The sequence below is a fragment of the Aspergillus fumigatus genome, chromosome 1, assembly GCF_000002655.1.
Source record: "Aspergillus fumigatus Af293 chromosome 1, whole genome shotgun sequence".
Taxonomy (NCBI): Eukaryota; Fungi; Ascomycota; class Eurotiomycetes; order Eurotiales; family Aspergillaceae; genus Aspergillus; species Aspergillus fumigatus.
Window position 1 is genome coordinate 1,093,940 of NC_007194.1, and position 26,786 is coordinate 1,120,725.

General features: G+C 49.0%; 8 protein-coding genes across 8 annotated transcripts; 5 read left to right on the plus strand and 3 right to left on the minus strand.

The window, feature by feature from the left end:
• Nucleotides 1–1,786: 1,786 nt before the first annotated feature.
• Nucleotides 1,787–4,678, minus strand: AFUA_1G03775 (uncharacterized protein). Its single transcript, XM_745034.2, has 3 exons — nucleotides 3,251–4,678; nucleotides 2,919–3,196; nucleotides 1,787–2,860 (listed from the first exon to the last, which is right to left on the minus strand). The coding sequence occupies exons 1-3, from the start codon at nucleotides 4,300–4,302 to the stop codon at nucleotides 1,926–1,928; spliced, it is 2,265 nt and encodes a 754-aa protein (XP_750127.2). The 5' UTR covers nucleotides 4,303–4,678; the 3' UTR covers nucleotides 1,787–1,925.
• Nucleotides 4,679–8,544: 3,866 nt separating this feature from the next.
• AFUA_1G03790 (uncharacterized protein) lies at nucleotides 8,545–10,926 on the plus strand. Its single transcript, XM_077803809.1, has 8 exons — nucleotides 8,545–9,119; nucleotides 9,217–9,226; nucleotides 9,281–9,304; nucleotides 9,357–9,501; nucleotides 9,572–9,883; nucleotides 9,937–10,064; nucleotides 10,115–10,156; nucleotides 10,215–10,926. The coding sequence occupies exons 1-8, from the start codon at nucleotides 8,939–8,941 to the stop codon at nucleotides 10,294–10,296; spliced, it is 924 nt and encodes a 307-aa protein (XP_077659980.1). The 5' UTR covers nucleotides 8,545–8,938; the 3' UTR covers nucleotides 10,297–10,926.
• A 77-nt stretch (nucleotides 10,927–11,003) lies between these two features.
• AFUA_1G03800 (putative C6 transcription factor) lies at nucleotides 11,004–14,661 on the plus strand. The gene is made up of 2 exons (XM_745037.2): nucleotides 11,004–12,302; nucleotides 12,358–14,661. Exons 1-2 carry the CDS (start codon nucleotides 11,694–11,696, stop codon nucleotides 14,215–14,217), a joined length of 2,469 nt encoding a protein of 822 aa, XP_750130.1. The 5' UTR covers nucleotides 11,004–11,693; the 3' UTR covers nucleotides 14,218–14,661.
• Nucleotides 14,662–14,805: 144 nt separating this feature from the next.
• On the plus strand, nucleotides 14,806–15,612 carry AFUA_1G03810 (putative oligosaccharyl transferase subunit Dad1; the record flags this gene model as incomplete). Its single annotated transcript, XM_745038.2, has 4 exons — nucleotides 14,806–14,908; nucleotides 14,971–15,195; nucleotides 15,269–15,453; nucleotides 15,546–15,612. Exons 1-4 carry the CDS (start codon nucleotides 14,816–14,818, stop codon nucleotides 15,610–15,612), a joined length of 570 nt encoding a protein of 189 aa, XP_750131.1. The 5' UTR covers nucleotides 14,806–14,815.
• Nucleotides 15,613–15,949: 337 nt separating this feature from the next.
• Nucleotides 15,950–18,758, minus strand: AFUA_1G03820 (putative mRNA splicing factor RNA helicase (Prp16); the record flags this gene model as incomplete). The annotated part of the gene is made up of 2 exons (XM_745039.1): nucleotides 15,950–16,309; nucleotides 16,371–18,758. The coding sequence occupies 2 exons, from the start codon at nucleotides 18,756–18,758 to the stop codon at nucleotides 15,950–15,952; spliced, it is 2,748 nt and encodes a 915-aa protein (XP_750132.1).
• A 399-nt stretch (nucleotides 18,759–19,157) lies between these two features.
• AFUA_1G03830 (putative prefoldin subunit 2) lies at nucleotides 19,158–20,930 on the plus strand. Its single transcript, XM_745040.2, has 4 exons — nucleotides 19,158–19,284; nucleotides 19,343–19,433; nucleotides 19,483–19,675; nucleotides 19,743–20,930. Exons 1-4 carry the CDS (start codon nucleotides 19,245–19,247, stop codon nucleotides 19,773–19,775), a joined length of 357 nt encoding a protein of 118 aa, XP_750133.1. The 5' UTR covers nucleotides 19,158–19,244; the 3' UTR covers nucleotides 19,776–20,930.
• Nucleotides 20,931–21,065: 135 nt separating this feature from the next.
• On the plus strand, nucleotides 21,066–23,257 carry AFUA_1G03840 (nuclear transcription factor Y subunit beta; the record flags this gene model as incomplete). The annotated part of the gene is made up of 5 exons (XM_077803810.1): nucleotides 21,066–21,406; nucleotides 21,724–22,229; nucleotides 22,596–22,706; nucleotides 22,781–22,908; nucleotides 23,003–23,257. Exons 2-5 carry the CDS (start codon nucleotides 22,079–22,081, stop codon nucleotides 23,255–23,257), a joined length of 645 nt encoding a protein of 214 aa, XP_077659981.1. The 5' UTR covers nucleotides 21,066–21,406; nucleotides 21,724–22,078.
• Nucleotides 23,258–24,169: 912 nt separating this feature from the next.
• On the minus strand, nucleotides 24,170–26,749 carry amdR (Zn(II)2Cys6 transcription factor; the record flags this gene model as incomplete). Its single annotated transcript, XM_745042.2, has 3 exons — nucleotides 26,559–26,749; nucleotides 25,319–26,480; nucleotides 24,170–25,259 (listed from the first exon to the last, which is right to left on the minus strand). The coding sequence occupies exons 1-3, from the start codon at nucleotides 26,623–26,625 to the stop codon at nucleotides 24,170–24,172; spliced, it is 2,319 nt and encodes a 772-aa protein (XP_750135.1). The 5' UTR covers nucleotides 26,626–26,749.
• Between the last annotated feature and the right edge of the window lie 37 nt (nucleotides 26,750–26,786).

The following is a 26,786-nucleotide window of genomic DNA, read 5'->3' on the forward strand; positions in this document are numbered from 1 at the left end:
GCTGAGTCGATATATACGTGAGAATTGTCCGAACAATACCCCGACCAGCTGGTTCGGCACATTTACTTTCGGCACAACAACAGAAACAGCTTCAATAGCAACAGGGCAATTTGTTAAAGCTATACCAGCATTGTAGATATTGTTTCGCAGCCTGACGTGCAAGTACAAGAGATGATTATTATTCTCAGAAGGCCGCTAGTTGGTAGAAGCCACTGCTGAGGACCTTCTGAACCCCTACCAAATCGCTGCAGACTATGCATGCTGTGGCTTCCCTGTTGTGGCTTCCCTGCTGTGTTGACCCTACTGTCATTATCCCTACTAGCTGGAGATCGTTGTCTACACACCTTTATGGCTGTGGGCTTTGATATATAACACAGTTATCCGTTGAAGTTCAACTATCAGAACATCAAATTCCAAGAATCCGGTCATACATCGAAACAAGGTTGCACGCGACCAAGCCAACTACCCCGAATAGCTAGTCACCTAACCCCAGCAGGATCCCTTGTCTTATCCACCCTGATAAAGCATCAATCAGCAACTGCTCAACCACATACCCCAATCAATATCCCACCAACAGAGCCGAAAGATCAAGAAGTGAACTCACATCCTTCCCGTAGGAGGAACATCAACCGCTACTTTGGTCGTGCTACCCTTATCAAACACCGCCTCAGAGGGATATTTGCTCTTGTCAAACTGTGCACCGGTCGTGTTCTGCTCGGGGTCATTGAGAGCCTCGTTGATGCTATCGTTCTGGCGTCTGGCTTTGTCTAGGAGAGCCTCTGGGGACGAGACCGCTCAGTGGTTGTCCTTGGATATAGGATGGGGAACTCACGCGTAGAGGGTTCTTTGCGGGATAGGTCAGACATATTTGATGTCTTCGTGAAATATACAGCGTATTTGTGCGATGCTTACATTGGTACCTCTCGAGAGGGTTATGTAGACTACACTGTTAAGATCTTTGGCATCGTGATCAGACAGCGGCGAAAGGCAGCAAGAGTTTACGCCATTACACGTCATAAGATAAATCAGATAGTTAACGAGAATACAACTTTTGCAATGATCAATGGATCAATTGATCAAAGCATATCTAAAAAGATCACTGCATTTGCCTTCGACTGCTATCTCATCCTGCCATGCTAATTCACACTGCTGGCCGTAATTGATACGGGCCAAGAGAGCAGGGTATACAACGAGATACCAAATTACTAAGCCTCTAATATAGTTATTCCTTCACTGGTCCCGTCTGGTTCGGAGTCGAATATAATGCCGGGGTTGGCCACTGGAGATGTATGGAAGAAACTAGCCCACCAATCTGGATGCTCTGACTTCTTCAATGGCACCCACAGGCCCCGTAAGAATCTAAGCGAGGGGGCGCTATACTCCAAAGCCGGCACTATTCTGAAGTCTGAAGGGTCTAATTTCGCTTCATCCCCAACAAGGCCCAATGACGGCTGGCAGCTCCACGATGTTTGAAATGGGTCCCAACAGTGATTTGTTGATCCCTTACCTCAGATATTCAGGGGTGGGTGTTGTATGGCATGCTAAAATCGGATACAGCTCTATACCGGAGATTCCGAGTTCACCGATGGTCCGAGAGGGTCAACTGGGATGGAATAAATTCCCGTACCGAAGTTACGCCGGCATAGGGTTCTTTATTCAATGACTACCTGAGTCTGTCTACGCGTCACTCGTCTTCGTTTCTTCTTTTCAGAAAAGTGATTGTCTGGATTTCACTTTATGATGGTCGGTGGAGTGATGGCCCCGTCATATATAACTATATGAACAGTTCTGGTCTTTTAATGAGATAACTAACAAGAGGTGCGGATGGATGGTGTCGATCAGGACAACGACCTCAGGGAGCGTTTTGACTTGACGAGACACGCCCTGCATGGCAGAGTTCAGACTGGGAGAATGCGACCAAATTCTCAAAGGCCAGGTAAAGTGGGTGCGCCAATTATACTCCCATCTGGAAGCCAGCCGTCCAATTCCATCCCCGTGCTACGATGTAATGGCGGTTGATCTTGGTTGCTTTCCGAAGGTAAGCTTGGATGCTGTGCCACGTACCCATACTGAGATTGCAGAATGGGCGGCTGATATTCCGGATACTGGTAGCTGAGAGATGTGGGCGCATGACTTTGGTCGACATGCCACATATGGTTCATGGCCACTGGAGCTCCATAGGCACCACCCATGTTGGAATACGGAGGACGTTGTGGAATGCCTGCATCACCAACGAGTGGCTCTGTAGAACAGTTTGGGTTCACCGGACAGGGGTGCTGAAGAGTATGGGCTGGCACTTGCATCTGAATCGATTGGCCCACCTCCATTTGAGATGCAAAGCTACTTTCCCGCTGGGCTTGACGCTGCTGCAACCGATCATACCAGTTTCGAGATTTGACGGCCAGAACATAGTACCATCGGCTGGGGATCTTGTACTTCTGGCCACCGCTTGCCTCGGTGAGTCTCCTTGCGATTGCGTCCAGGTACATCTCAACCTTGACGGACTCCGGCGTCACAAATTTTCCCAAACCACCTGAGATTACAGTGAAGTATATCTTCAAAAGAGACATCAACGCCACACCCACACGTGTGTACGCCAAGTTCGGAAGCTTTCGCATGAGTTCATTGTCGCAACTGAGGAAGAAATTGAGCATCTCGTGAGCTGTATGCATCCACTTGATCGTTATATCTACGCGGATGGCGCTCAGAGGGTTACTGGCGCGTTGGTTCCGGCGGTCACCTTCCGGCCTTGGAAGTGTGTAATATTCCTGTTTAATCGCATCAGGATCTCGGTAGCCTTCTCCGATTGCCAGTTCATATACGGCAAGATTGGTATAATGGTACTCCAAGCTCATTGGCACTGAAAGGGGCAAGAGTGAGCTAGCTTCTTTCAAGACATTGCCGGGAGAAAAGTGTACCTGTGAGCATATCCGCTGGTGTATTCTTCTTCCAATTCAGCATTCGATTGTCAAACCACCTCAATACAGCCTGAACGCGGGATTCTGTCAACGGCGCGGTAGAACTTGTGTCATCGAGGCCGAAGGAAGCCATAGCCTCATCAACTATTCTCTGGAGTTCGAACCAGGTGGCCATATGTCGATCTATGGCATTTGGCGATTTTTCTAGATGTTTGACACATTCGCTCATCCAATCGTTGAACAGGAGCAGATTCGGTCGACGTGTCTTCATTGCGACACTGTTTCAAAAGATCAGCAGCTTGCCTCTCCGCCGGGCTCTTTTCGATCCTTACGTAGAAGCCAGATGGTAACACTCCAATATCGCTCTGGCTTGTTCTGCCATCTGTTCGTCATACGCATTCCGCTTGTCTTTCTTCCCGCCTGCTTTTGGAGATACTCTACGCTTAGAGGCCAAACCAATTTCCAAAGCCATGGTAGCTGCAATGTGCGTGTACTGAAAGTGCTGCAATTTCATTGGAGAGTCGGGCGGATAGTAGAAGACCGTCATGAGCACCAATGCCTGGACTAATTCTAAGGATTTCTCGCCCTGAATGAAGAATCGTTCAGCATAGAGCCGAACGAGCTCTCGATTAAGAACGGCTGCGACGGTCGCATCTACGGCGATAGCGGCAGCGGCAATGATGGAAAGAAAGAGTACAGGCTTAGAATGACGCAGGTGCGAGGCAGTAGTCTCGGGAGGCAGCACGACAACGGGAGCGAAGGCCATCAAATCTCTGATGAAGAATGCCACCAGCTCATTGGCGTATTCCAAGGGAATCACGCCCCGGTCGATAACGTCATCTCCTATTGGCATTTCAGGGGAGTTATCGCTGAACCCAGGGGTGAAGGAGGGAATGGAGACCGAGCTGCTCTCGACAACAGTGGGATATGACGACAGTGGGACACCACCATACGACTGGTCTGTATGCCTGGTTGATGTTGAGACACTGCTGGGTGCCTCAGGGATTGAAGATAGGTGATCTTTGGATTCGACGCCCGAATCATGTTCCGGCGATTCGTCGTGGTCGCTATCCACGCTTTCTCCACTGCTGTCGTCTGCATGTAGACGGTCTTTCAATAGTGAACGCATCTGCCGCATTTCCCTCTCCAATTGAGCAACTCTGGAATCAGTTCGCTTTCGTGGCCGCCGCCTTTGGGGTGCGACAAAGATACAGACCCTTCCGGTCTTTGTGCATCGCTGGCATTGGTTCGCTGTGGTTGGGTCAGGTATACAACGCACTTTGAGGCCTCTGCATGATTCGCAGGAACGATTCAATTGCTGCGGCGGAGCGGTTTGCTGTGAATGACCACCATCCGTGGGCATCACGTCGGAGCTAGCTGACATTGTTCCCTGAATGCACCACCACGGTTGTATCAGAAGGTCGAATTCAGGTCAGACTACCAGAAACTGTAGTGAACGAGAAACGAGACCACTAGATACAAGAAATGATAGAGGCCGCTGATGATGAGCTCGGGTCAGTCAGGCCGAACCCCATATCTAGACCAATGTATTGGTGCTGATAGTGGACAAGCAATCGTGGCACGCAAACGAACCACGCAATTCAACTCAGTAAGAATGCTTTGATCCTTACGCCAAAAATGGCATGACGAAATATGATTTTGAATCTGTTTTCAAGAGAGTAAAAGAAATTAGTCAGACTCCGGATGTTCCTGAATGCTTCTGTTTCAAGCGCCCAGAAAGAACTTTTGGGTTCAATTCGACGCACAAAGACGGAAAAATCCCAATTGGTTGGCCTCCCCGTTCGTAGGTCGTCTTGGTGAAATCCTGCCCATTATGGACGGACCAAACAGACAGCAAGCCTCAATCATGTGAGTGAGACTTTCAGCCACAGGCCGAGAAGTTAGGTAGTTTGACAACTTCTCCTTTTCTCTGATTCATCAATCTAATTTGACTAAGGTAAGGTAGTTATGGATGGGTTGGGTTACGAGTAACCTGCCCACTCCGACCGGCATCTCACTTTGGGGTTTGGTGCTGCCGCACCTGGCTGGCACAGAAGTGGGGATTACCTAGGCAATCAAGACCTTGGAACTTTTGAAGGTTGGAAATTGGATCCGTATCCAACGAGCTTGAGATTAAGAATAAGCTTCTTGAAAAGTATCAAAAGCGGGATTGAAATAGGGACATTTAAGATCGGTCCACTTGCTTGCAGGAACCTTCTCAGTTATGCCTATGTGGTTGTAGACTTGCTCTTCTTCCTTCTCTTATTGAGATGGACATATCCCAAGGTTCTCTCTACTCCGTAAACACGCATCGAAAAAAGGGCAAGAAAGACCCTTGCCAGAATGCCAAAACCTGACGAATCAATACTTTTATATCCCCGCAACGCTCAATCTAAACCTTCTCCGTGGCCAATCAAGAATTTACTAGTTTAGACGGGCCCACATCAATACGATTACCGTGTCTGGTAAGTACTCCCCAAAATTTGAATGGATGGATGAGATCATCCCTGCTTGCACGACTTCTCCCCAGGATTCGTGATAAATCAAGGCATACCTAGTAACTTACGTACTCATTCCCAAGTTAGGGGGCTTAACAATGTCTTTGAATGTATTGGTGCGCCAGTAAAACTCTTCCGGTCGTAATAAATGTGCAACGGCGACAATTTCGAATGGCCTTCAGGCAGAAACAGAATCCCCTTAACTCTGGATGTGATCGGAGTATGAGCACAAAGAATTATTTATCTATTGCGGGAGTTAGAGACTCGACTGCAATTATTGAAGTGCAGCTTCTCCATGTGGCCATGACACTAGGAACGGGGAGCTTCCCAGAGATGGGTCGATGCGTCTGCTTATCTGTGCACTACCAGAACTTCGGACTAAGTAGTCCAAAAGGTTCTCGTAGCCTTATCAGCGGTTATCCAATGTAAATGGTTTGCATACTACGAATGTTGGACGTGCCATGAGAGATAGCTGGCATACGGAGACAAGAGTAGGAACTTGGGTTCAGTCTTAAGTTGAATTGGAAATCAACCCGACATGGCCAAGTTACTTCATGAAATTTGGGCCTGTCATAGAATTGCCCACCTCTTATAGAGGCCTTTAAAAGATGCCTGTCATTTTGCTTTGAAACTGTGTTGGCAAAAAACATATACCTGATTTCTCTTCCAAATGCAAGCGGGTGTCAGTGAAGTAATCCAGACTATTAGGTCTATCACTGCTACTATCAGGGAAGGCTCAGTGGACGAGCACGAAACGCAAACTATTGCTATAGGCTTGTGATGAATTGAGAATTACTTACGGAACACCATTAGAGACTTCTTCAGGGTTCCTAGTGTCTATGAATTTTAAGCATCCTGTATCTCAGGAAGGAAGCTGACGTAGGCCAGAGCGACCAAACAATGACCTTTCGCTTGGATGTTGACATGAAGCTGTTCGACGCTGTCGCTGAACAACCATCTAAAGATGATGACAGCCATTCCAACGTGGATCAGCTTGGACCTGCTCTAGTCCGTATGTGATATTCAGCAGTATTTTTTAGCCCCTGGTGGGCATATTTGATACTTGGCAGCACGTGTCATGAGACTTCTAGCAACCAAGGATGTATCCAAGCAGGTTAACGCTGGACTGTTTCGCTGGCAGTAGGCTAGGAGTCGGAGACTTCTTCTGTCAGCTGAGGTTATGCACATGTAAGTGCAGTCACATGGATTGAACCGGAAACCTCTGATAATGGTCATAGCACGCATTACCAGATGATCCTTTCCAGATTGCCTGACTGATTGAAGGAGAAAGGCTGGAGACCCCCTACTGAGAATGATGATGACTTCTTTCAATTCTTCATGAACACCCCGAGTCATGACATTTTAAGCACTCGCTAAGCGCACCAGACTGCCAAGAACCATTCACAAAAATATGATGCTTTTTGCTTGCCGGGGGGGCCACGGTTTGTTTGAGTTCTTCCCACTTGAACGAAAATTGCGGCTACAACAGCCATCTGACGTTGTCCTGATTGATGTAGGCGGTGCCCAGGGAAGAGACCTTAGACAAAGAGTTTCCACGCTTCCGGGAAAAGCTTGTCCTGCAACATTTGCCCAATGTCATCAAAGTAACTAAAAGATCTACATCCGGGAATCCACATCGAAGAGCATGATCTCCGCGGAAAAAGCCTGTCAAGGGTGCAAGGGCATTCTTACTTAGGTCAGACTCGATAACCGGCCAAACAAGCAAGTCGTGCAGGTACTGGCCAAACTCCGCGAAGTTTTGACAGAGGACTCGCTTCTGCCTATTGACCAGAATGTAGAGTCTATTAGCAACGTGCCCTAGCTAAATGCGATGCCTGACTTTAGCATGTTGGTCTCGTTCACAGCCGCAGATAGGACAAAGACGCGATTCAGAGCGTTGCTGAACAGAGCAGGTTTTGGATCAGTCAAGGCTTGTATGTCGCCTGGAGCTGTCACGGATAACGTTATTGGAGGCTAGAATTAGGCTAGAGTCAGGCCAAAGGCTTGATTCGCGCGTCCTTTGTATGATAATTCAATCCTACAAGTAATGTGTAACTGGCGCATCAGCCACAGAAAGACACAAAAGCCCCCCCCCCACGGTGGCTTTGTTCTCTTCTGATGACCAGAAAGCTTTTTTTTGTGGCTTAATCTCAATTGTCTGGATCTTTTCTCCTTTCAATTTAGTTGTGGACCTGGTGATGCCTTGTGCCCCACAGGCGCAGGCAGAACAATTTTTTTTCTTTAGCACAAGATGATGAAATATTTGTGTACCCCCTTAGGAACCCAAAATCATAACATAGTCAATATGAACCCAGAATCAAAGACAAAATAGAAGAGCTAATGTCGGCTTCGAATAACGCGAAATGCAACGCACTATATCAACAATGCTAGCAAGATTCTGTACTTGGTCCAAGGCGGACCAGATATGGATTTAGGGGACATGTATGACGCGGCCCCCTTCGAAACATCGAATCGGATCGCGAATCGCACAGAAACTAGTCCACTCTACATTGCATTTTGGAATGAATTGCCGCGTATTACTAGTATGATGATACGAACAGTAGGCCTGTATATTGCGCGATTCTAGCCATAATGTCCAGTTGCTGGACTCCCCTAAGGAACATACGTAAGCCTGTGCCGGAGGTTACGCCAGATTGTGTGGGGGAAGAACAGGAGTAAAAAGCAGAGAGGATGTGGCTGTAATAGTGTAAATTGTTACTGTGTTGTCCTGTGGTCAGAACACTAGGTATGGTCCAAGCATAGAGAGGTAGAACGGGTACAGAGTACGGAGAAGAGCAACAAGTTATCACAAGTCCTTTAAGATACCCGTTCATAAGCTATGACAATCACATTAACCTCACCTAACAAGGTCTCAGATTTCAAGGTCAACCGCCAGTGAAGGATCGATTGGCCCTGCCTCCTGCCAAGGCGCGGCAGGGCTGGCACTTGGGAAGTTGGAACTAGGAAGAGCAGAGATTGGAATTCTTATGGAGACCGTCACCACATCAATAAATAGAAACTGGGCCATGAATTCTGTGGTAAGTGGGCACGCGACTGGTGCATGATGGGCGACGTAAGACCCGAGTAGATATTCTTTAGGTTTCGTTAAGTTTTAAATTACTCGTCATCGAGTTAATCCAAATCTCTCAACGCCCCATTGAGGTTGAGATACCAGACTACCTATCTCCATTGCCAATTGGCACTTTCATTCCCTGATTCTTTTTGCATGTCTCATCCTTCTTATCATCACTACAGAAGTCTTATTTCTGATGCGCTCCTTTCTGTAATAGTCCGTACTATTTAACCACGCTGTTCGAGACTCCAGGCGATCCATATCCGTTTCCTACCTCACTCCTGATATCAATCCCCGACGCAATCGTCATTGTCGACCATCTACATTCCGCCCTTTTCCGTATCACAGTCTAACACCATCGTCGACTGAAATTATTTGTTCCACACTATCCCTGTACATCGCCTATGAGTATGCTGTCCTCCAGGTATTAAAACCGATTCAGACGGCCCATGATCCTTACATGCGCAATGCACCTATTTTCGACGGCTTTCCTTCTCTATCTCCATGGATTTCTTCTCGCGCTGGTGGCTTTGGGTAGCGCCGACTCCGATGTCGATTTCATGAGTGTTAGAGCCAAGTTTCTAAAGGATTACAGTGGGAAAGGAGGTGAGCCGGGAGAGAAATATTTCAGTAAGTGACAATTCATGAAGTCTTCCGTGGCGCTTGCTTTTTTCCCACCTGGATACGCGTATATCTCTTTTTTGGCATAGCACTAACGCATCATTAGTGGAATCTAAGTATGTCTTGAATTGCACAGAAATCTGTTCAAAAATTGCTGACTGACCTCGCAGCTTCCATTATCACTATGACGGACGGTGAGCTAGTCTCCAGTCCTCCGACGTGAACGCTCATCTGATAATCCCACAGATTCGCCGAGGAACCCCTCCCTGAGGAAGACACAATACCACATTTAGCAGCACTCATTCAGACATATCTGTCGACTATGGCGGATCTGGGTGCGGAGACTTGGATAATGCATGGAACTCTTCTGGCTTGGTGGTGGAACCAGAAGGTTGGGAGCCCGGTGCCATGGTTTATAAACAGGCAACGTGTGAACTTAACAAACACTAATTCGCGCCCAGATCTTCCCATGGGACAACGACCTCGACGTCCAGGTAACCGAGCCGACAATACACTTCCTTGCTGAATATTACAACATGACCGAGCACCATTTCGAACTTCCAGGAGTGGACGGCGGGCGAAACTACCTTCTCGAAATTAACCCGCAATATGTGGTTCGAACTACTGAGGATGCAGCGAACGTTATTGACGCGAGATGGATCGACACCTCCTCAGGACTTTTCATCGATATAACTGCAGTCCGCAAGGATGACGAATTGAGAAAGAAGGGCCAGCAAGGCGCTCTCATGTGCAAGGATGGCCATAGATTTGACGTAAGCGGCCGCGGTACAAGGGTAACACGAGATGGTTACTTACCGCTTTCTAGGAGACCGATATCTTCCCACTTCGGAATAGTTACTTTGAAGACTTTCCTGTCAAAGTACCCTACAAGTACACTGATCTCCTTGTGGAAGAATATGGCTCCAAGGCATTGACTACTGTTGATTTTCAGGGGTGCGTACACAAATCCTCGCTGTTGGTTCCTTGACTGACTTGCCGTTTAGTCACCATTTCAACGAAGACACCAAAATCTGGGAACAAACTAAGTTAGTACTAATCCTGACTGGGCCTTCCGATATAGCTGGCTAATATCTCAATTGCCAGAGAGAAACGAGGACTTTCACGGCAGCGAAGATCCATCACTCTCCCCAAGCGGACCACGCCGCTACCCTATCGTTTAAAATAAGCTCACCGGAAGCTCGAAAACGAACATACCATCTCGCAATCATGTATTTCATTTCCACTTGGTTTACGATAACGACCACTCTACCCCTCCGTTTTCATATCTCCCGGTTGCATAATCTGGCGTTCCATTCCTCTTTTAAAGATATTCGGTACACAATTGTGTGCTTTTGCACTATATGTACCATACCCTGGTTGAATATATATTTCTCTCTCTCTCTTTTTCCTTTTCTTTTTTTTCTTACTTTCCTCCCCCTTTCTTTTGGGGGACTTGACACTCGTACTGACGCCCCTTGAAAGTCTTCCATGAACATTTTCTCGAGCCATTATCGTCTTCAGGGGACGCAGCCGATATCACTGTTATTTCTTAATGTGTATAGCACTGAACCGCATGCTATGTATATATTAGATTGGCTGTATATATGGGACAATATAGAGCACGCGACATTCGAATATCACTGTGGTCGTATCCTCCATCGCAGACCTCACATGAGAAACAAGATCAATGCGACGAGTGGTTACCGGAAGGATTGACACGACTGAAACTCGCTCCGCTGAACCTAATTCGTGGAGTACAAGAATTTATTACCGGACGAAAAACATTCGGTATTTTCCGAAAGATCGCCCCGTCTAAGTCACGGTGACTCATAAGTTCATAACATTGAAGCTGAGATACCCTGAAGTTTTTTTCCACGTGCCTGAAAATTGCTAGGGTGGCAGCAGCTGATTTGCGTAACGTGTCCGAATGTTTTATGGGAAGTCATCTGATAACTTTACAGCGATGACTGTGCTAATCCTAAGGTTGTTTCCTTTATCTGATCCGATGGCAGTGCAGTTTGAGTTTCGTATAGGTATCAACTATCGAATGCCTTCGCTTTGACTGTGGGTGGGCTTGACTGTGACGTCAGCGTATCAGGGTGCTTTAGAGCAATCTCAGGCACCAACATCACTACGTAGTAAAGTCATACTGTGTAGTAAACTTTTTTTTGGGCTTCAGGTGGACAGGATCGTATCTTTTTTTTCAGAATACACCCAATTATCCTTCAGGGGTCCACGGGCTGTCGAAGGATGTCTTACATGCATCGGTATTAATAATGTTACAAAATTGGCAGCCACTGACAGGCCCAGGAACCATCGATGAGGGGCCTGGACTACGCCTCAGGCAGCCAATAACCGAGCATCGTGTGTCCCCACTATGAGTCGATGACCGAAGATCCAACTCAAAAGAAAAAGCCAAAATACCAAAGAAGATTTATATGACGATGAGGGCTCAGGATCGCGATCAAGTTATGGCTATGGTTTGCTTTCCTCAGTCTTTATATTTTCAATATCCGGATAATCATCCATCGTCCACACTGCTGGGAATGTAGCCCGGGTCTCAGCCATTCCCCATCGTTCGTCATGTCATTCCCGCCCATCGACCCCATGTCATCTGCAAGTCAGCCTCTCTCATCTCCGTCTTCGTCAAGTAACCCCTCTGGATATATTAAAAGCACCTCCGTCGACCATGCAGCCAACCCTGGTACTCACACCGCACATGACCCGCCCAGCATTCGTAGCTGTGTGACTTGTCGAAGAAGAAAGGTCCGCTGTAATAAGAGGACCCCGTGTTCCAATTGTGTCAAGGCCGGTATCGAATGTGTCTTTCCTCCACCTGGGAGGGCTCCTCGCAAGTCGAAACGACCTCATGATGCGGAACTTTTATCCCGTTTGAGACGTCTTGAGGGAGTCATTGAGCACCTCAGCGGGAAGAAGTCCGGGGCTGTAGAGCCATTGTTCACTGTATCTTCGCCCTCACAACAGGAACCTGGATCTGCGTCTCCGCAGGAAGGTAGACAGACGACACCTCAGACGCAGGGTGTCCAGGCTGGGAAATGCCCGTTTGTCCTAGACTCCGATCCGAAGGCTGTTAAGCCACGAAACCTGGAACATGACTTTGGACGGCTAGTCATCGACGAGGGACGCAGTCGATATGTTAGCAACCGGTTGTGGGCGAGTCTTGGGGATGAGGTCAGTGTTTTTCGCTTCAATCCGCAAGCTTTTGTGCTAATGCTTATGGCAACAGATAGAGGAGCTGCAAGACATTTTGGACCCTTCATCGTCAGAAGAGGAAGATCATCCTTCGCCTGGATCCTCGTCGACTCTGTCCACTAATCACGACGGATTCCTCTTCGGATACTACTCTCTTTCTCATTCACTTCGCAGTTATCATCCTCCGCCTCCCAAAGTTCCAGTGCTGTGGGACATCTACCTGGATAACGTTGCGCCGCTTATACCTATGTTTCATAAGCCCACCGTACGAAAACTTCTTACGGATGCAGCTCAGAATCCGAACTTCCTGGACAAGAATTCCGAAGCCTTGGTCCTTTCAGTCTACTATGTTACTATAGTCAGCATGTCGCCTGAACAATGCTTCTCCATTCTGGGCGATGATCGTGATACAGCGGTAACCCGATACCGGTTCGCAGTCGAGCAGGCATTGTCCAAAGCCGGTCTTCTCAATACGCAGAGCCTGATGCTGTTGCAAGCTGCTGTACTCTTTCTGATTGGTGTGCGGCGTGAGGATGACACTAAATTTGTCTGGACCATGACAGCGGTGGTTCTGCGCCTGGCTCAAGGTATCGGCCTGCATCGTGACGGAACAAACTTTGGCTTGAAGCCCTTTGAAACTGAGATGCGTCGGCGACTGTGGTGGCATATTTGCTTGCTGGATATCAAGTCAGCCGAAGAGCATGGTACTGATGCACAAATTCAGGATAGGATGTTTGATACTCGCCTTCCGCTGAATATCAACGACGATGATATCACACTCGATATGCAGGAGCCACCCGAGGAGCGTGTAGGGTTCACCGAAATGACCTTTTGCTTGGTTCGTTGCGAGATTACTGCCGCACTCAAAAGGATCAGTTCCATGTGTCCTACCAACCTTCCCCATCCCGAGAACACACAACAACCCGCGGACTCTTGTGCAAAATTGATTCAGGAGGTCAACAAACGGATTGAGGAGCGATATACCCAACACTGTGACATGAACGTGCCAGTACAATGGGTCTGCGCCACTGTTGCTCGTCTGATTTTGGCCAAGCTTTGGCTCATAGTTCATCATCCTATGACTCGAAAAGATCCGGCGGCTGGCAATTTGACCATAGCGTCTCGTGAGACTTTGTTTGTCACCTCGGTCGAGATTGCAGAGTTTACTCGGCTGCTGGGTCGAGATCAGACCACTGCCAAATGGAGCTGGCTTTTTGTGACAAATATGCAATGGCATTTGATTGCCTTTGTGCTGTCAGAGCTTTGTGTTCGCCCGCTCAGCCCACTCACTGATCGTGCATGGCAGGTGGTGAGTTCATTGTATGAAACATGGGGCTTAACTGCAAAACATAGGAAGGGAATGCTCTGGCGGCCGCTTTCCCGGTTAATGAAGCGGGTGGCTGCCTTCCGAGAGCAGCAGCAGCAGCAGCAACAACAACAACAACAACAGGGCTTACAGAACACTTCCGATCCCAGCTCTGCTCCGAGCCTATTCACACCTTATCACCCTGGTGTCTGGCAGAGTGCTGTCCAGCCTTACCTGGCTGGTGGTGTCCCTCAAATTCGAGACCTTTCGGTCCCAGGGAGTGTTCAGCCCGCGAGCCAGCCTATCGCTGGGCCGACTTTCGATGCCGAAATCGTGCCCGAGCTCTTTCCCAATGTCACCTGGCCGGCACTGCCGGATTCTCAAAGCATGAGCGCAAAAGACCCATTGAGTACAGCCGCACCGATCGAGATATCAGAAAATTTCCTGGGTCCTACCACGACAAGCCAAGATCCTGCCCTTCAACAAAACTGGGAAGCGTGGGATCAAGTGATGCGCGACTTTCAGATGGATGTTCAAGAAGCGCAAACAAGCCATCCACTAGGCAATATTTCGGACTGGCTTGCTTGATCAGCGTGTTACGTCGAATCTCGTTAATCTACTCGCCCCAGCTCCCTACTCTTCGGCCCTGGAGGCCAACACAGTCTTACTCAGGGACGCATTCGACTTTTCCTTGATGGATAAAGCATCTTCCTCTGCGCCCTTTAATATGAAGATCTCAGCTCTCTTACGGCCATGAAATTTCTCTCCTCTCAACGACTCAGTATGAACTCTCAACTCCCATGATGAACGACGTACGACTTGGCTGGCCCACATCTTATACTCTGTTACAAACAGGGGTGTGGTTCTCGAAGCAATTGACAGCACGCCCTCTGGCCCAGGGATATGAACCTTTGTGCGAACTCAGTTTCTCACAACGTACCTGACCGTTGAGCGGTCTGAATTTGTATATTATAATACATAGTGTATAGTATAGGTGTATACATATATGACAAGATTGTGATAATATTCTTACAAATGTCAACGTAGACATGTGCTTTCTAATACAATCCACACTCCGAGTAAGTCAACACTGATACTCTTCGTATCCAGAGTATACCCATCTTCACGTGACGTTGAACACAAGCCAAACAGGCTACGTAATCAACCGCGGGTGGAGCACACAGGTATGACCTTAGTATGTCCTCTATCGGGTTGTGTACACAGTAGCTTCATCCGCACTTTGTCAACTGGACATTCGACAGCGAAACTTCCACTCCAAGTCACGCCGCATCATTCTCTCAACTCGTCCCGAACGGCCCCAGTTCATTCCTGATACAATAGACCAGCATGCCTCCCAAACGAATACAGACCCCCAGCTCCTCCTCCCTCTCCTCCGGCCCAGCAGTCCTATCCTCTAATTCCTCTGTATTCCAAATCGCCCACCATGTATGGCAGCAGTACCTCACCACAACGCCGCAGCGCACCATGATGCTTGACGCCTTCATGGTGTTTTTGTTGTTTGTCGGCGCTGTGCAATTCCTCTATTGCGTATTGGCTGGAAACTACGTGAGACCTGTTCCCCGTTCCGTTGGCAGCATTACAAATTGAGATAGGATGTTGACGAGTGATGGTTCCATAGCCCTTCAATGCTTTCCTGAGCGGGTTCTGTGCCGCGGTTGGCCAGTTCGTGCTTACGGCTAGTTTGCGCATGCAGACGAGTAGCGAGCTGAAGGGGGTAAACAGTAAGCCCAGTTCCAAGGGGAAGAATGCGCGATTTGCGGCGGTGGAAGGCGGGGAGCAGCAGGGTGCGGTGTCTCATGAAAGGTGAGTTCTGGTTTTGTTTATTTTATATGCTAGTTGGATGCTAGGAATATGAGAGGTGAGAATTTACTGACTGATTGGTTTGCTGCTGGTAGGGCGTTTGCCGATTACATCTTCGGGAGTCTGATTCTGCACTTTTTCTGTATCAATTTCATCAATTGAATGCGGGCTGTTAACAGGTGAAAAGATATTCGGTGGAGTCAGAAGGATGGCGGTAGTTCATGTTGTCGGCTTGCGAGACAGGAGGGCGTGGTCTTCGCTTCTTCTGGGCCTACGCGGTACTTTGTGAGCTTCAACGGGATAAATCATGAGACTGTACTTTGTTGGCCTTGGCCATTTATACTGCATTGTCGAGATAAAAGTGCTACTGATGGCTGGATACCCAATAGCTGCACCAGAATGGCATCACATTCAATCTACGGAGAGAGTCCAGAGCCCGCTCGTGTATGAACTCCTCTAAATTTGTACATCGGGTATATGTCTATGCTTGAACATGATCCTAAAATGCTCGTCCGGGTCTCCTTTTGATCTGTGGCTTCTTGACCACGGTTCCTCCTCCACTTGCTCCATTGGTCCCGTTTCTCGTGGTCGAAGATGCAGTGACACCACCAATTCTTCGTGCGCCGGTAACAGCAGGACGTCGTACAACGGATCCCGCCTCTACTTCCTTCTTTCGTCTGGAGGGATCGTTGCGCTCCTGCTCTCGTAACTTCTCGGCCGCGGCACGCTCGCGGTCGGCGGCCATTTGGGTCTCGATCTCCATCCGTCGATTGAATTCCTGTTCGGTGACGCGACGTTCTCGTTGGGAATAGCCCTTCTCCTTGACGGAGTAGAACACACCTCCAAGTTCGGCGAGCCACTAAATTCTCAAGGTTAGACTCTGTTGCTTCACTGTTTCAGATGAAGATGGTTCGGCTTACGTGTGGGTCCACTGCAGTCACAGTCGACATATACTCCTTGCTTGTCAAGATCAATTCGTGGTAGACCACGTATTCTGGCACATAACCTAGGCCATACAGAGCGCTTGTGGGGTGGAGCTGCATGCTCACGCTTGTCCTGAGGTTGATGAACTCGCCGATACCCTTAACCTTGGCCGCTTGGTGGTAGAAGCCGGAGCAGATGCACTTGCGGATCACGTCCCAGTCTGTCCCACAGCTTACCAGTCGCATCTTCTGAACTGTCATAATATCATGGAGTTGCTCGCGGACCTCCTTGGCCCGTCGCAGAGCCTTGGGGTGAAGGAAGTGTTTCATACACCATCCATCGGAATAACCGTTGGATTTCCATTGTGTGTAAACGTGAAGAAGAGTCAAGTGGTCAGACTCCGGAACGAAAAATTTCTCGCGCGCCGCGTCTGACTCTTCCTGTCGCTCCTTTGGGCGATAGAAGACACTAGGAACCGACAGCATGGAAACAATCGTCAGCATCTCCTCGCTGCACCCGTATTCCTCAGAAGCCGTAATGAGCAGCTTAGCGAGCGGAGGGTCCATGGGAAACGGAGTCATAGCACGACCTAGGGGAGTCAGATCGCCCAGGTTATCCAACGCGCCCAATGACCAGAGCTCGAAAAGTGATGTCGAAATGGTCTCCTGTGGCGGTGGGTCCATGAAATCAAAATCCAAAAGATCCTTCACTCCAAGTGATTTGAGAAGCAAAACAGTGTTTGAAAGACTCGTTCGCTGAATTTCCGGTATCGTTTGAATATATAGTTCGTTTTTGTAGGCCGACTCGGTATACAAACGGTACGCCTTTCCAGGCCCTGTTCGACCTGCTCGGCCAGAACGTTGATTCGCATTGGCTTGAGAGATAGGGGTGATCTGAAGCGTGTCCATACCCATGCGTGGATTGTACACTTTCAGCTTTGAGTATCCTGAATCAACGACAAACATGATCCCATCAACAGTCAAGCTTGTTTCGGCGATATTCGTGGCAACAATGACTTTTCGGACGCCAGGAGGGGCCCGTTCAAAAATCTTCGCCTGCTGCTCTGCTGGCATCTGACTGTATATCGGTAATATGCTAAGCTTCGGAGGATCATTAAGCATCTTCAGCCGCTCGTCGATCAACTCGCACGTTACTTCAATATCTTCCTGACCTGTCATGAAGACAAGTATGTCCCCCGGCCCCTGCGAGACATGAATTGCCAAGACCTGCTTGACCGCACTGTCGACGTAGTCCTCGCACGGAGTACGGGAGAAGTGGAGGTCCACCGGGAACGTTCGTCCAGGGATGATAAACTCGGGGGCACCACCAAAGAATCGAGAAAAGCGTTCTGAATTCATGGTGGCTGAGGTGACGATCAGCTTCAGATCCCTTCGACGCGCCAATACCTTCTTCAAAAGGCCCATCAGAACATCGGTATTTAAAGCTCTTTCGTGTGCTTCATCCATGATGATGCAAGAATACTTGTCCAGATCCGGCTGAACCAGCGATTCTCGCAGAAGGACACCGTCAGTCATATACTTGATGACTGTATCCTTGCTGGTGCAATCCTCAAATCGAATGGCATAACCAACTTCGGCGCCAAGATCCACTTCCATCTCTTCGCTCACACGTTTCGCAACGCTCATAGCAGCCACTCGTCTAGGTTGCGTACAGCCAATTATGCCGTATTTTGAGTACCCATCCTCATGAAGAAATTGTGTCAGTTGGGTCGTTTTCCCAGATCCTGTCTCACCAACCACCACAATCACTTGATTGTCTCGTATGACTCGTAATAATTCCTCTCGTACGGCGAATGCAGGCAGATATTCCCTTTGTTCGCGAAGCGTCTTGCTCTTGCTGAAAGAGCTTTGTCCGCCTTCATCCTTTTTCAGGTGCTGGGCAAACTTGTTCCCACTTCTATAAGTATCCTCTACCGGCATGGCAACAGCGCTGTCGCCCTCATCTTCCTTGACACCCATGATATTGCCCAGCGCCGTGCCTGCCATTGTTGTTGCCTCTTGCGCTTGTTTTTGACGCTCTCGTTGCTGACGCCGCTCTCGGACTACCTTGCTCCCTTTACGGCTGAACACCGCCATATCGCTCTGCGGATCGCGGACGGCTGAGATAGGCTCCAGTTGCTTGGTAAAAATCGTGCGCCCGTCCAGGAACGGCGGTCGCAGATCGTGGACCAGGAGATGGACTCGAGTACCCTCTTCATCTTCTGGCAGAAAGTCGCCTTCAAAATCGCGTCTCTGCGCGACTCCAGACGTGAGCATCCGGTTGGTTTCCCAGTTGTCGATGTCTTTGCGCTTCGCATCGCGCAGGTGTGGTGGAAGGTTAGAGCTCTTCAGCCTTTTGGCTGGAGGCATTCCGTCAGACGCCATGGTGATATAACAGCTCGTGAAACTCGAACAAGTCCTTCCACCGGAGTCAAAAATAATATTTCAAATGAACGACAACAATGAGTGGCACAGGAATGGCCACCGGGCGCTTGTTTCGAGCCAGGTGCTAGGCAAGGTGTAGAAGTTACTGATAAACTGCAGAGTGTGTTATCGCCGATGGGGCAAACAGTGCAAACAACTTGCCTATCCATGTCACGTGTTTTGATCTATGGAGGACTACAGAAGGTCATGAGATTGATATACAATGACAACCTTTCTGCAAGTTCAATTAGAGATTAAGACTAGATAGTGAAAATAGAGTGAGTCTAGACTAGAATTTGGTTCAAAGTGTAGCCTGACCGTCCTTCGTAGACGCAGCTTCAGGAGACAGTTAGTCTGCGTATCTCCGCGTGGCGGAAATCGAGCACCACGCCCCGCAGCGCATTTTGAGCTTTGCAACAACAGAGTGACAGCATCGGATATCAGAAAATGGCCAGTCAGGCTCAAATAAACCCCAAGAAGCAACAGGGTACGCCGATGAGTTCTCATTTCATTTCCATGCAGTCACGAAGGCTAATCTGAAGCAGAGCTTCAGCTCCAATATACGAACTTCAAGAATACACTCACACAGATGGCGCAAAAAATTGGTGATATCGAGCAGGAAGCAGAGGAGCATAAGTACATTTTGCTTCCATTTTAAACTGCTGGCAGCACTGACCTATACTAGACTTGTCATTGAGACACTCGAACCCCTTCCCGAGGACCGCAAGTGCTTCCGAATGGTAAACGGAGTTTTGGTCGAGCGAACAGTCAAGGATGTGCTTCCTGCACTCAAGACAAACTCAGATGGTCTGAAACAGGTGCTCGACGAACTTGTGAAGCAATATCAGAGCAAACAATCTGAATTGGACGATTGGAAGGTTAGTTTGTCAATGCCAGGGGTTCATGTTAATAGTATAGATGATTGACTTTTTTTTTCCGCAATAGAAAAAGAACAACATCCAGGTCGTACAACCATGAATCAAAGCACGATTTCCTCTTTTCTTGCGATGGCAGCCAGCAATACCCCTCCACTCCTATTCAATCCTTCTAGCGGTGTTGGTATCCATGATCTACTTTCGCTACCATGAGTGGGAATCGGAATCGAAAAGGCGTTGACGGGCTTCTCGAGGTGACTGCATTTTGAGCGTATCCGAGCCATCTACCTTATGAATCGACTGGGCTTATACTTTATCATCCTCTCAAAGGAAGAGGCGGATTATTGCTTGCCATATCGGTTCGCTATCTGTCACGTACGACGGAGCTCTTACAGCTCTGCATCCTCCTGTGCCTAGAAACCAGGTACAGCGGGGATAAGACGTATATCACATTACTTCGGTGTTCTGGTACGAGGAGGGAACCACATCGTACCTAATAGTTGTGGACATAATGGACTTCAAGTCAAACCCTTGGTGCAAACTTCAGTTAATTGTGCCCCTTTGCCCCGTCAAAAACCCTTTCGATTCAATTATTTAGAAATAATAGGTAGCATCTTGGATATAAAACTCGCATGCCTTGAGACAGTGTTTACCGTAGAGGAGCACGAGTGAATATGGTTTATCTGCTGCTGGTACCCAAGCTGACAAATACATGCGTTCAACTCGAGTTTCTCGAACGTAATGCAGACTGCTCATGTGCAGCCTCATCCCAGGTGGAAACCTGGCTGTCCAACACATTTGTGAAGATATGATGCCCGGTACTTTTGTCATGTTCATGAGCAGAGTCCACGCCTTGCGATATTCGTCGTCCTATGCATCAATTTCTCCTACTATCATGTTGTCATTGATGCCTGATACCTCCTCCTGGTCTGACGTCCGAACGACTCTGTGATGAATCCTGGTTCAAGTCAAATTCTTCAGGCTGGACCTTGGCTGCTGACAGGCAACATGTGTGTGCCTGAAATGTAGAGCGCTCAGAACATAGCCTCACCAATGAGTTGTACTCGCACTACTGTCACTCCAAAGCAGATATCACACTATCCATTACACATCTGAGGATCATGACAGTATGCCAGTCATTCTTTGGATCCAGCAAACAACAGTTTTTCTGGACCATCATTGCCATCGCTGTCATGCTATAAATGCCACAGATACGGATAGTCACGTGCATTTCCGTACAATACATATAGTGTGGAGTATGGTCGACAAATCTCGCGGCATCACGAGGCCATCGTCGTAATTTATGGTAATCGCATCGTAAACGGACACCTGAGACTAGGTAGCTATGAGTTCCCTCCTTGGGGTCCCTGCACTTTGTGTCTCAGCTCGTCAACCGCCCATCTCTCATTCGAGTCATCAGGCGAATCAATCCACCGGTTCGAAGTGACTGGGTAGTTCATCAAAGTTCGCTCAACTCTGTTTGAAAGAGTGTCTTCAATATTTAATATTCTGATTCCCACAATCTCATTGGCGTTGTTCAGCGACCAGTGAGAGCTCCCCTGGTCTGCCCACACATTCCTGGTTCGCCAATTGACATTTGCGCGCATCGCATCCGTCTCCAGTCAGAATCCTGAAATATCTACTGGACAAGCTCAGCTCCTAAGTGGACGAAACAGACGAAATACGACTGGCCGGGACCATTCAAGTGAAATAGAAGCTCCCGTTCGTTCGAAGGTATCTAGTCTCTTCCCCCGATTCCCGTGGATCGTTCATCTGCCTCTGCGCAACGTGCCACTATCAATTTGACCCACCACTGTTGCATTGGTTGCTACGCACGGAAGACCCGCGTCACTGTGTGTTCTCCGGGTTTCCAGGTCTCCCGCGTTGGAGCATCCCGCATACCTGATTGACGTTACCACTGCACCACTCCTCTTTGCAGTTCTGTAAGGCGGTCCGTCCACGACACGCGAAAGGTGGCAGGGAATAAAATTAGCATTTTTATCGTTCTGAATTTTTGGACTAACTTATCCTTGCGACTGGCAACAAATCAGATTTGGTTGATCGAGTCACTATCTTACCTGTCGCTTCTTTCCTCGAATAACAGATTTCACGCCTTGATTATACCGTCAGGATTATACCGTCAGGGTAGAAGGTATACCAGAAACAATTGCTTGTACCCGCATTCCTGACATTTGTGCCTCTACGTTCGGGCTTCCGTGAAGCGAATCGCTGCCCAGCCAGGCACTACTCTATTTTTGCCTTTTGACGCGGGTGTATCATCACGCTTAGGTTCGATAACCCCCGAGGCACGCATCTCTGACGTGGTCTGCCAACAGAGCAAATAAACGACTTCTTATCACACACCTTATCCAGTATCCGCTGCGGGTATACCTATAGCTAAAAATCATGTCGGCCTCTCCCTCGAAAGAGCCTGAGGTGGAACAGGAAGCGCAATCAGGCGAAGACCAAGAACACATGGATAAGGACCAGGAACAAACACAGAACCAGGGAGAATTCGAGGTGAAGGAGCAAGATCGATGGCTCCCGATTGCGAATGGTTAGTTGCGTTCCCTTGCAGCTTCTCTTGTCCTCCTGATTTGCTCGTACCTTACATCCAACTGCTGGCCAACAGCCGTCTGCCCTACTTCATTTTACCGTACCCTGCGTCCATCCATTTACAATACCCCAACCTGCCTCCCTAACCAACAATCATCGCACTGTGGAAACCCTCATTTGCCTGCGGTTCGAGTGTAGCTCTACATGCGAAGCGCTTTTCTTATCTTGCGGCGATACAATTTTCGTCAGATACCTATTGTGCGTTGTCGTTCTTTTTGCGCCGCTCCAAGCTTTTACGCAATTTATCTTCCGCAATTTTGGAGAAATGATGGGTGAACAGCTACATGTGCTAACATCTACCGTCAAGTGGCCCGTATCATGAAGTTGGCCTTGCCAGAGAACGCGAAGATCGCCAAAGAAGCTAAGGAGTGCATGCAAGAGTGTGTCAGCGAGTTCATCTCGTTTATCACCAGTGAGGGTGAGTGTTACCGCATCTGGCTGCCGGTACCTGTCCTATTTCACTAACATACCATTGCGCCTTTATTCTCACAGCCTCCGAAAAGTGCCAGCAAGAGAAACGCAAGACGGTAAATGGGGAGGATATCCTGTTCGCTATGACTTCACTTGGCTTCGAAAATTACGCGGAAGCGCTCAAGATCTACTTGTCAAAGTATCGCGAGGTAAGACTTTGTACAACATGCTATGGCTGCCTGTCTCCCCACCAACGGTTGGTGGTTTGGTGGGTGTATTATCATATGCTAAGTACTCCTCCAGACTCAGTCCGCCCGTGGCGAACACCAGAATAGGCCAACGAGCAGCGGCTACAATGCTGGAGGGCCCGTGGGCGGATCCAACACGCAAGGTGGACGACCTGGTGCATCGGCTTCCGGCGGCTTTCCTGAAACAACAGATAACACAAACAATATCATAAACCCCGGTCTGGACCCCTCCGAACAGGACAGTTCAGCCTATGGCTACCCTTCGATGGTCGGCCAGCCTCATAATGGAGCAGGAGGCGACTCGTACTGAATGCATCATGTGTGACAGAGTCCCCCGCGCAAGACTCTCACACACTCCAAATCCTGCGCTGTCAGAATGGGAGTATACTCTCGAAGACTGGACGGTGCTACCCTTGTTTCGGGGTCGAGTCTGCCATGGAACAGAGTCTCGATTCATTTGTGGGGATGCTACTAAGGTTCTTTGATTGTTACTCTCTGCGCAACATTTTATGACATGGTACGAAACATTGGGCTATTCATGAGGTTTAATCGACAGAGAGGTAAACAGGACCAGTTCGGATGCGCTTTTCAATACTTTATTTCTATCCCTTTGATCATTGGTGTGTTATGCTGTTTTATCCGCGGCCTCCCTGTTTTCTTTTCTGCTATATGATCCTTCCAGCGACGGTGTTTGTACACTTTCATAGTAAATGTGTCGTGTGGAAACCATTTCACTTTCGTGCTTACAGCACAGCCATCTCTCGGATTTCGTTGTTTAATTATGGGAGGGCAGTTGGTCGCGAAAATACGGAATCATCATATGTACCCATATATGCCACTTGTTGGTGATTTGTGACTTATGAGTATATCTTGGATGATATGGTGGGCCAAGTAGTTAATAGAAAGAAAGAGGTGGGACTTCGACGTCCTTGAAGAATTCCCGGATTTTGATATTGGCGCCTATGTGGATGTCTCGAATCGATTATGTCAGATGAGTTGCTAACTTTCTGGACATATGGTCAGGAGACTGTCGAGCATGCGTTTTTCTTCGTGCATTGGTAGATCTAAGACAGAGTGGAAGTCCACTGTGGAGAGACTATTTCCATATGAAGATACGTTCGTTGTACAGAATTCGAGGACATCAAATCAGAATCCCAATTATCAGTCGTGATATAACGTTCATCGGGTAGGTGCTTATTTGAAAGAGATCATCCAAGCGGCGCTAGCCGTGCATCCATCCTCCGTCCTGGAGAAGATCTGACATCGGTGTCTCCTGCCAGTAGATCTGCCGCCATTCATCCTCCAGCTCCGGAAGCCCATCCATGCTCATCGGCAGCACAGGCTGATCCGGATCGGTAAAGGAGAACAGCTGGCGCCAGTCCAGAAATTCCCTAGGCTGATCCATCGGATCGACAGTTGCCAGGTTCGTGGATGGGATCCAGCTGTCGAAGGTTAGGTTCTGGTGCGGGGAGACAGCGGTCTGTGGTAGAGACGTGGAGTCCGGGGTGGGGGAATCGTAGGAGGGGAGGAGCCGATCTGGCTGTGGGGGTTGTACAGGTGCGTCGGCCGAAGAGTGTTGATGCTGGTTCTTGTTTTGGTCCAGGGCCTGGGCCTGGGGTTGGTCCTGTGTGCTGCTGAAGGGTCTGGATCTTTCGCTTGTTGCTAAGCGCAGATCCTTTTGCAGACGTTTCGAATCTTCGAAGAGGCGTAGAATAGTGGTGGCGTGCGACCAGTACTTGGCTAGTTCGCGGAGTGAGCAGGAGGCGGAGTCGAAGCGGCGCAGGGCGTTAATGGCTAGGACAGGGTTTGAGAATCGCAGCTCGACACGAACTTGGATCATCGCCGTGAAGAGAGTATGGACGCCGGAATACCATAGGTACTTGAGGCGATCGTTTAAGCGGAGTTCTTCGAAGATAGATGTGATGACACCGGCGGCAGCGCTGCAGATCTCTGCGTCATGCGGGCCGTAGTCGTCCGAATATGCCGATGCCCGAGGATGAGGCCGGTGGAGAAGGATGAGGAAATTGTTGTAGGTCAAGTGAAGCATGGCGGACCAAGGATCCATATCCGAGGCACGCAGCCGCAGATGGTCTGGAAGCCTCAAAGACCAGTTCGCAAGAGCTTCATCTGCTTCCTGCAATGCGGCTTTGCGACGCTCCGAACTGACTCGCAGTCCGAATCGCTCACGCACGATATAAGATATCATTGTGCAAAGCTCTGAAAAATGAATGACATAGTCCGTCTGGACACGGGCCCCGCAGCCTTCAAAATCAGAGGCTGTCAGCGGAGAGACATCGGAATCTTCGAGGTTTCTGGCGCACAGAGAGATTAGAGCAGGCATTGAGACTCAAATCCGTGCTAGCACACTTACATGGCTTGAGGTCGACCATACGAGAGGGAGACCATAACATCGAGCTGAACCAGGATGTACCATAGCCTTCTCCACATCCGGCGATCCCGGGGAGCGAACCTGCTCGAGACTGGATTTCGATGCATGCCGAGGCCAGTCGCGATTCGAGCAGCAACGCCGACCCAGTAGTGAGCATTGGCAGAAACATCATCGTCGGGGCTGTCTGAATGCCAGGTCAAGAGCAGCGCAGCTTGCACCAAGGTATCACGGTTTCGCTCGATGCGGTTGTCAAAGAGCCACTTCGCGCGACGGAAGAAAATGGCCTTCAAAGCATCCCGCTCCTCTTTTGGATGCGTGACATGGCATCCAACTAATAGAATGGCTTGCAAAAGCAGGATAGGTGGAGGATCAGAGGGGTCTCTATTGCGATACTGACTCATGAACTGATCCTCTTCAACAATGGGATATCCCGGGTTCACGTGGGTGAAGTATGCCTGGACAAGCTCGTCGACGAGGGCCGGCTCCGGTAGAGTCAGGGCGTCTACGAGAAGCTGGTCATGTCCGGTTTTCAACTGTCGCCGTGGTATCTCACTTCCCGCAAAGTGATATACATCGTCATCTTTATCGCGCTGTTGACGTATCAAGAAGGACATGTTCGACAGCTCGTGTCCAACATAGATTGCTCGCACGCCCCGCTGAATTTCCCTAGGACCTGACCCTTCTTCATCGTCAATGAGCTTCACCAGTCGCTTCTCAAAGTCGGCATGCGCATCTTGTTCGGCGAAACGGTCCGAAGCGGGCGGAAGATGGCATTCCTGTGCTTGTGGAGACGTTTGACTATAACTATTGCTGTGGAGATGCTGTGCCTTGGACTGGACATTTGGAGCGACGCTCGCTGGAGGAGCTGCTGCTTCTGGCTGAACTCCGCGAAAAGCAGTTGTGAAAGCGGTTGGTTCGCTGATGGTAGATGGAGGAGACGCTTCAGGGACATGCTCGGAGGTGGACGGCGGCCGACAACGAATGGGAACGGGATTTAGAATGGAGCGCACCGCAAGGCGCTTCTTCTTCTCATGGATGCGGCAGTCTGTTTTCCCTGAGGAGCGGCAGTTGGAGCAGGGCAGGCCAACGATACGTGCGTCACACCGGACTTTGCGCCGGTGGCAGTGGACGCAGGCTGCAGAGCCTAAGCCAAAGGAAAATCAGTATCAATATCGACAGGTACATTATGGAAACAACTGTAGTCAACAGAGGTATTGTCTACCTGACTTGCGCTTGGTCACACCATTGCCGGTGGGTGAAAGGCTGTTTTTTTGCGCTGTGGATGACATAGCAACAGCATCGAGGCAGATTCAAGGACCGTAGACTTTCTTCCTCATCATGTGAAGCCGCGAGAGGTCCAAAATTGGGAAATTGATTCAGGAACCCAACATAATCCAGGCAATCGGAAAGGAGCAGAAGTGAGAGATAGGGAAATAGGGAACTGCCCAGG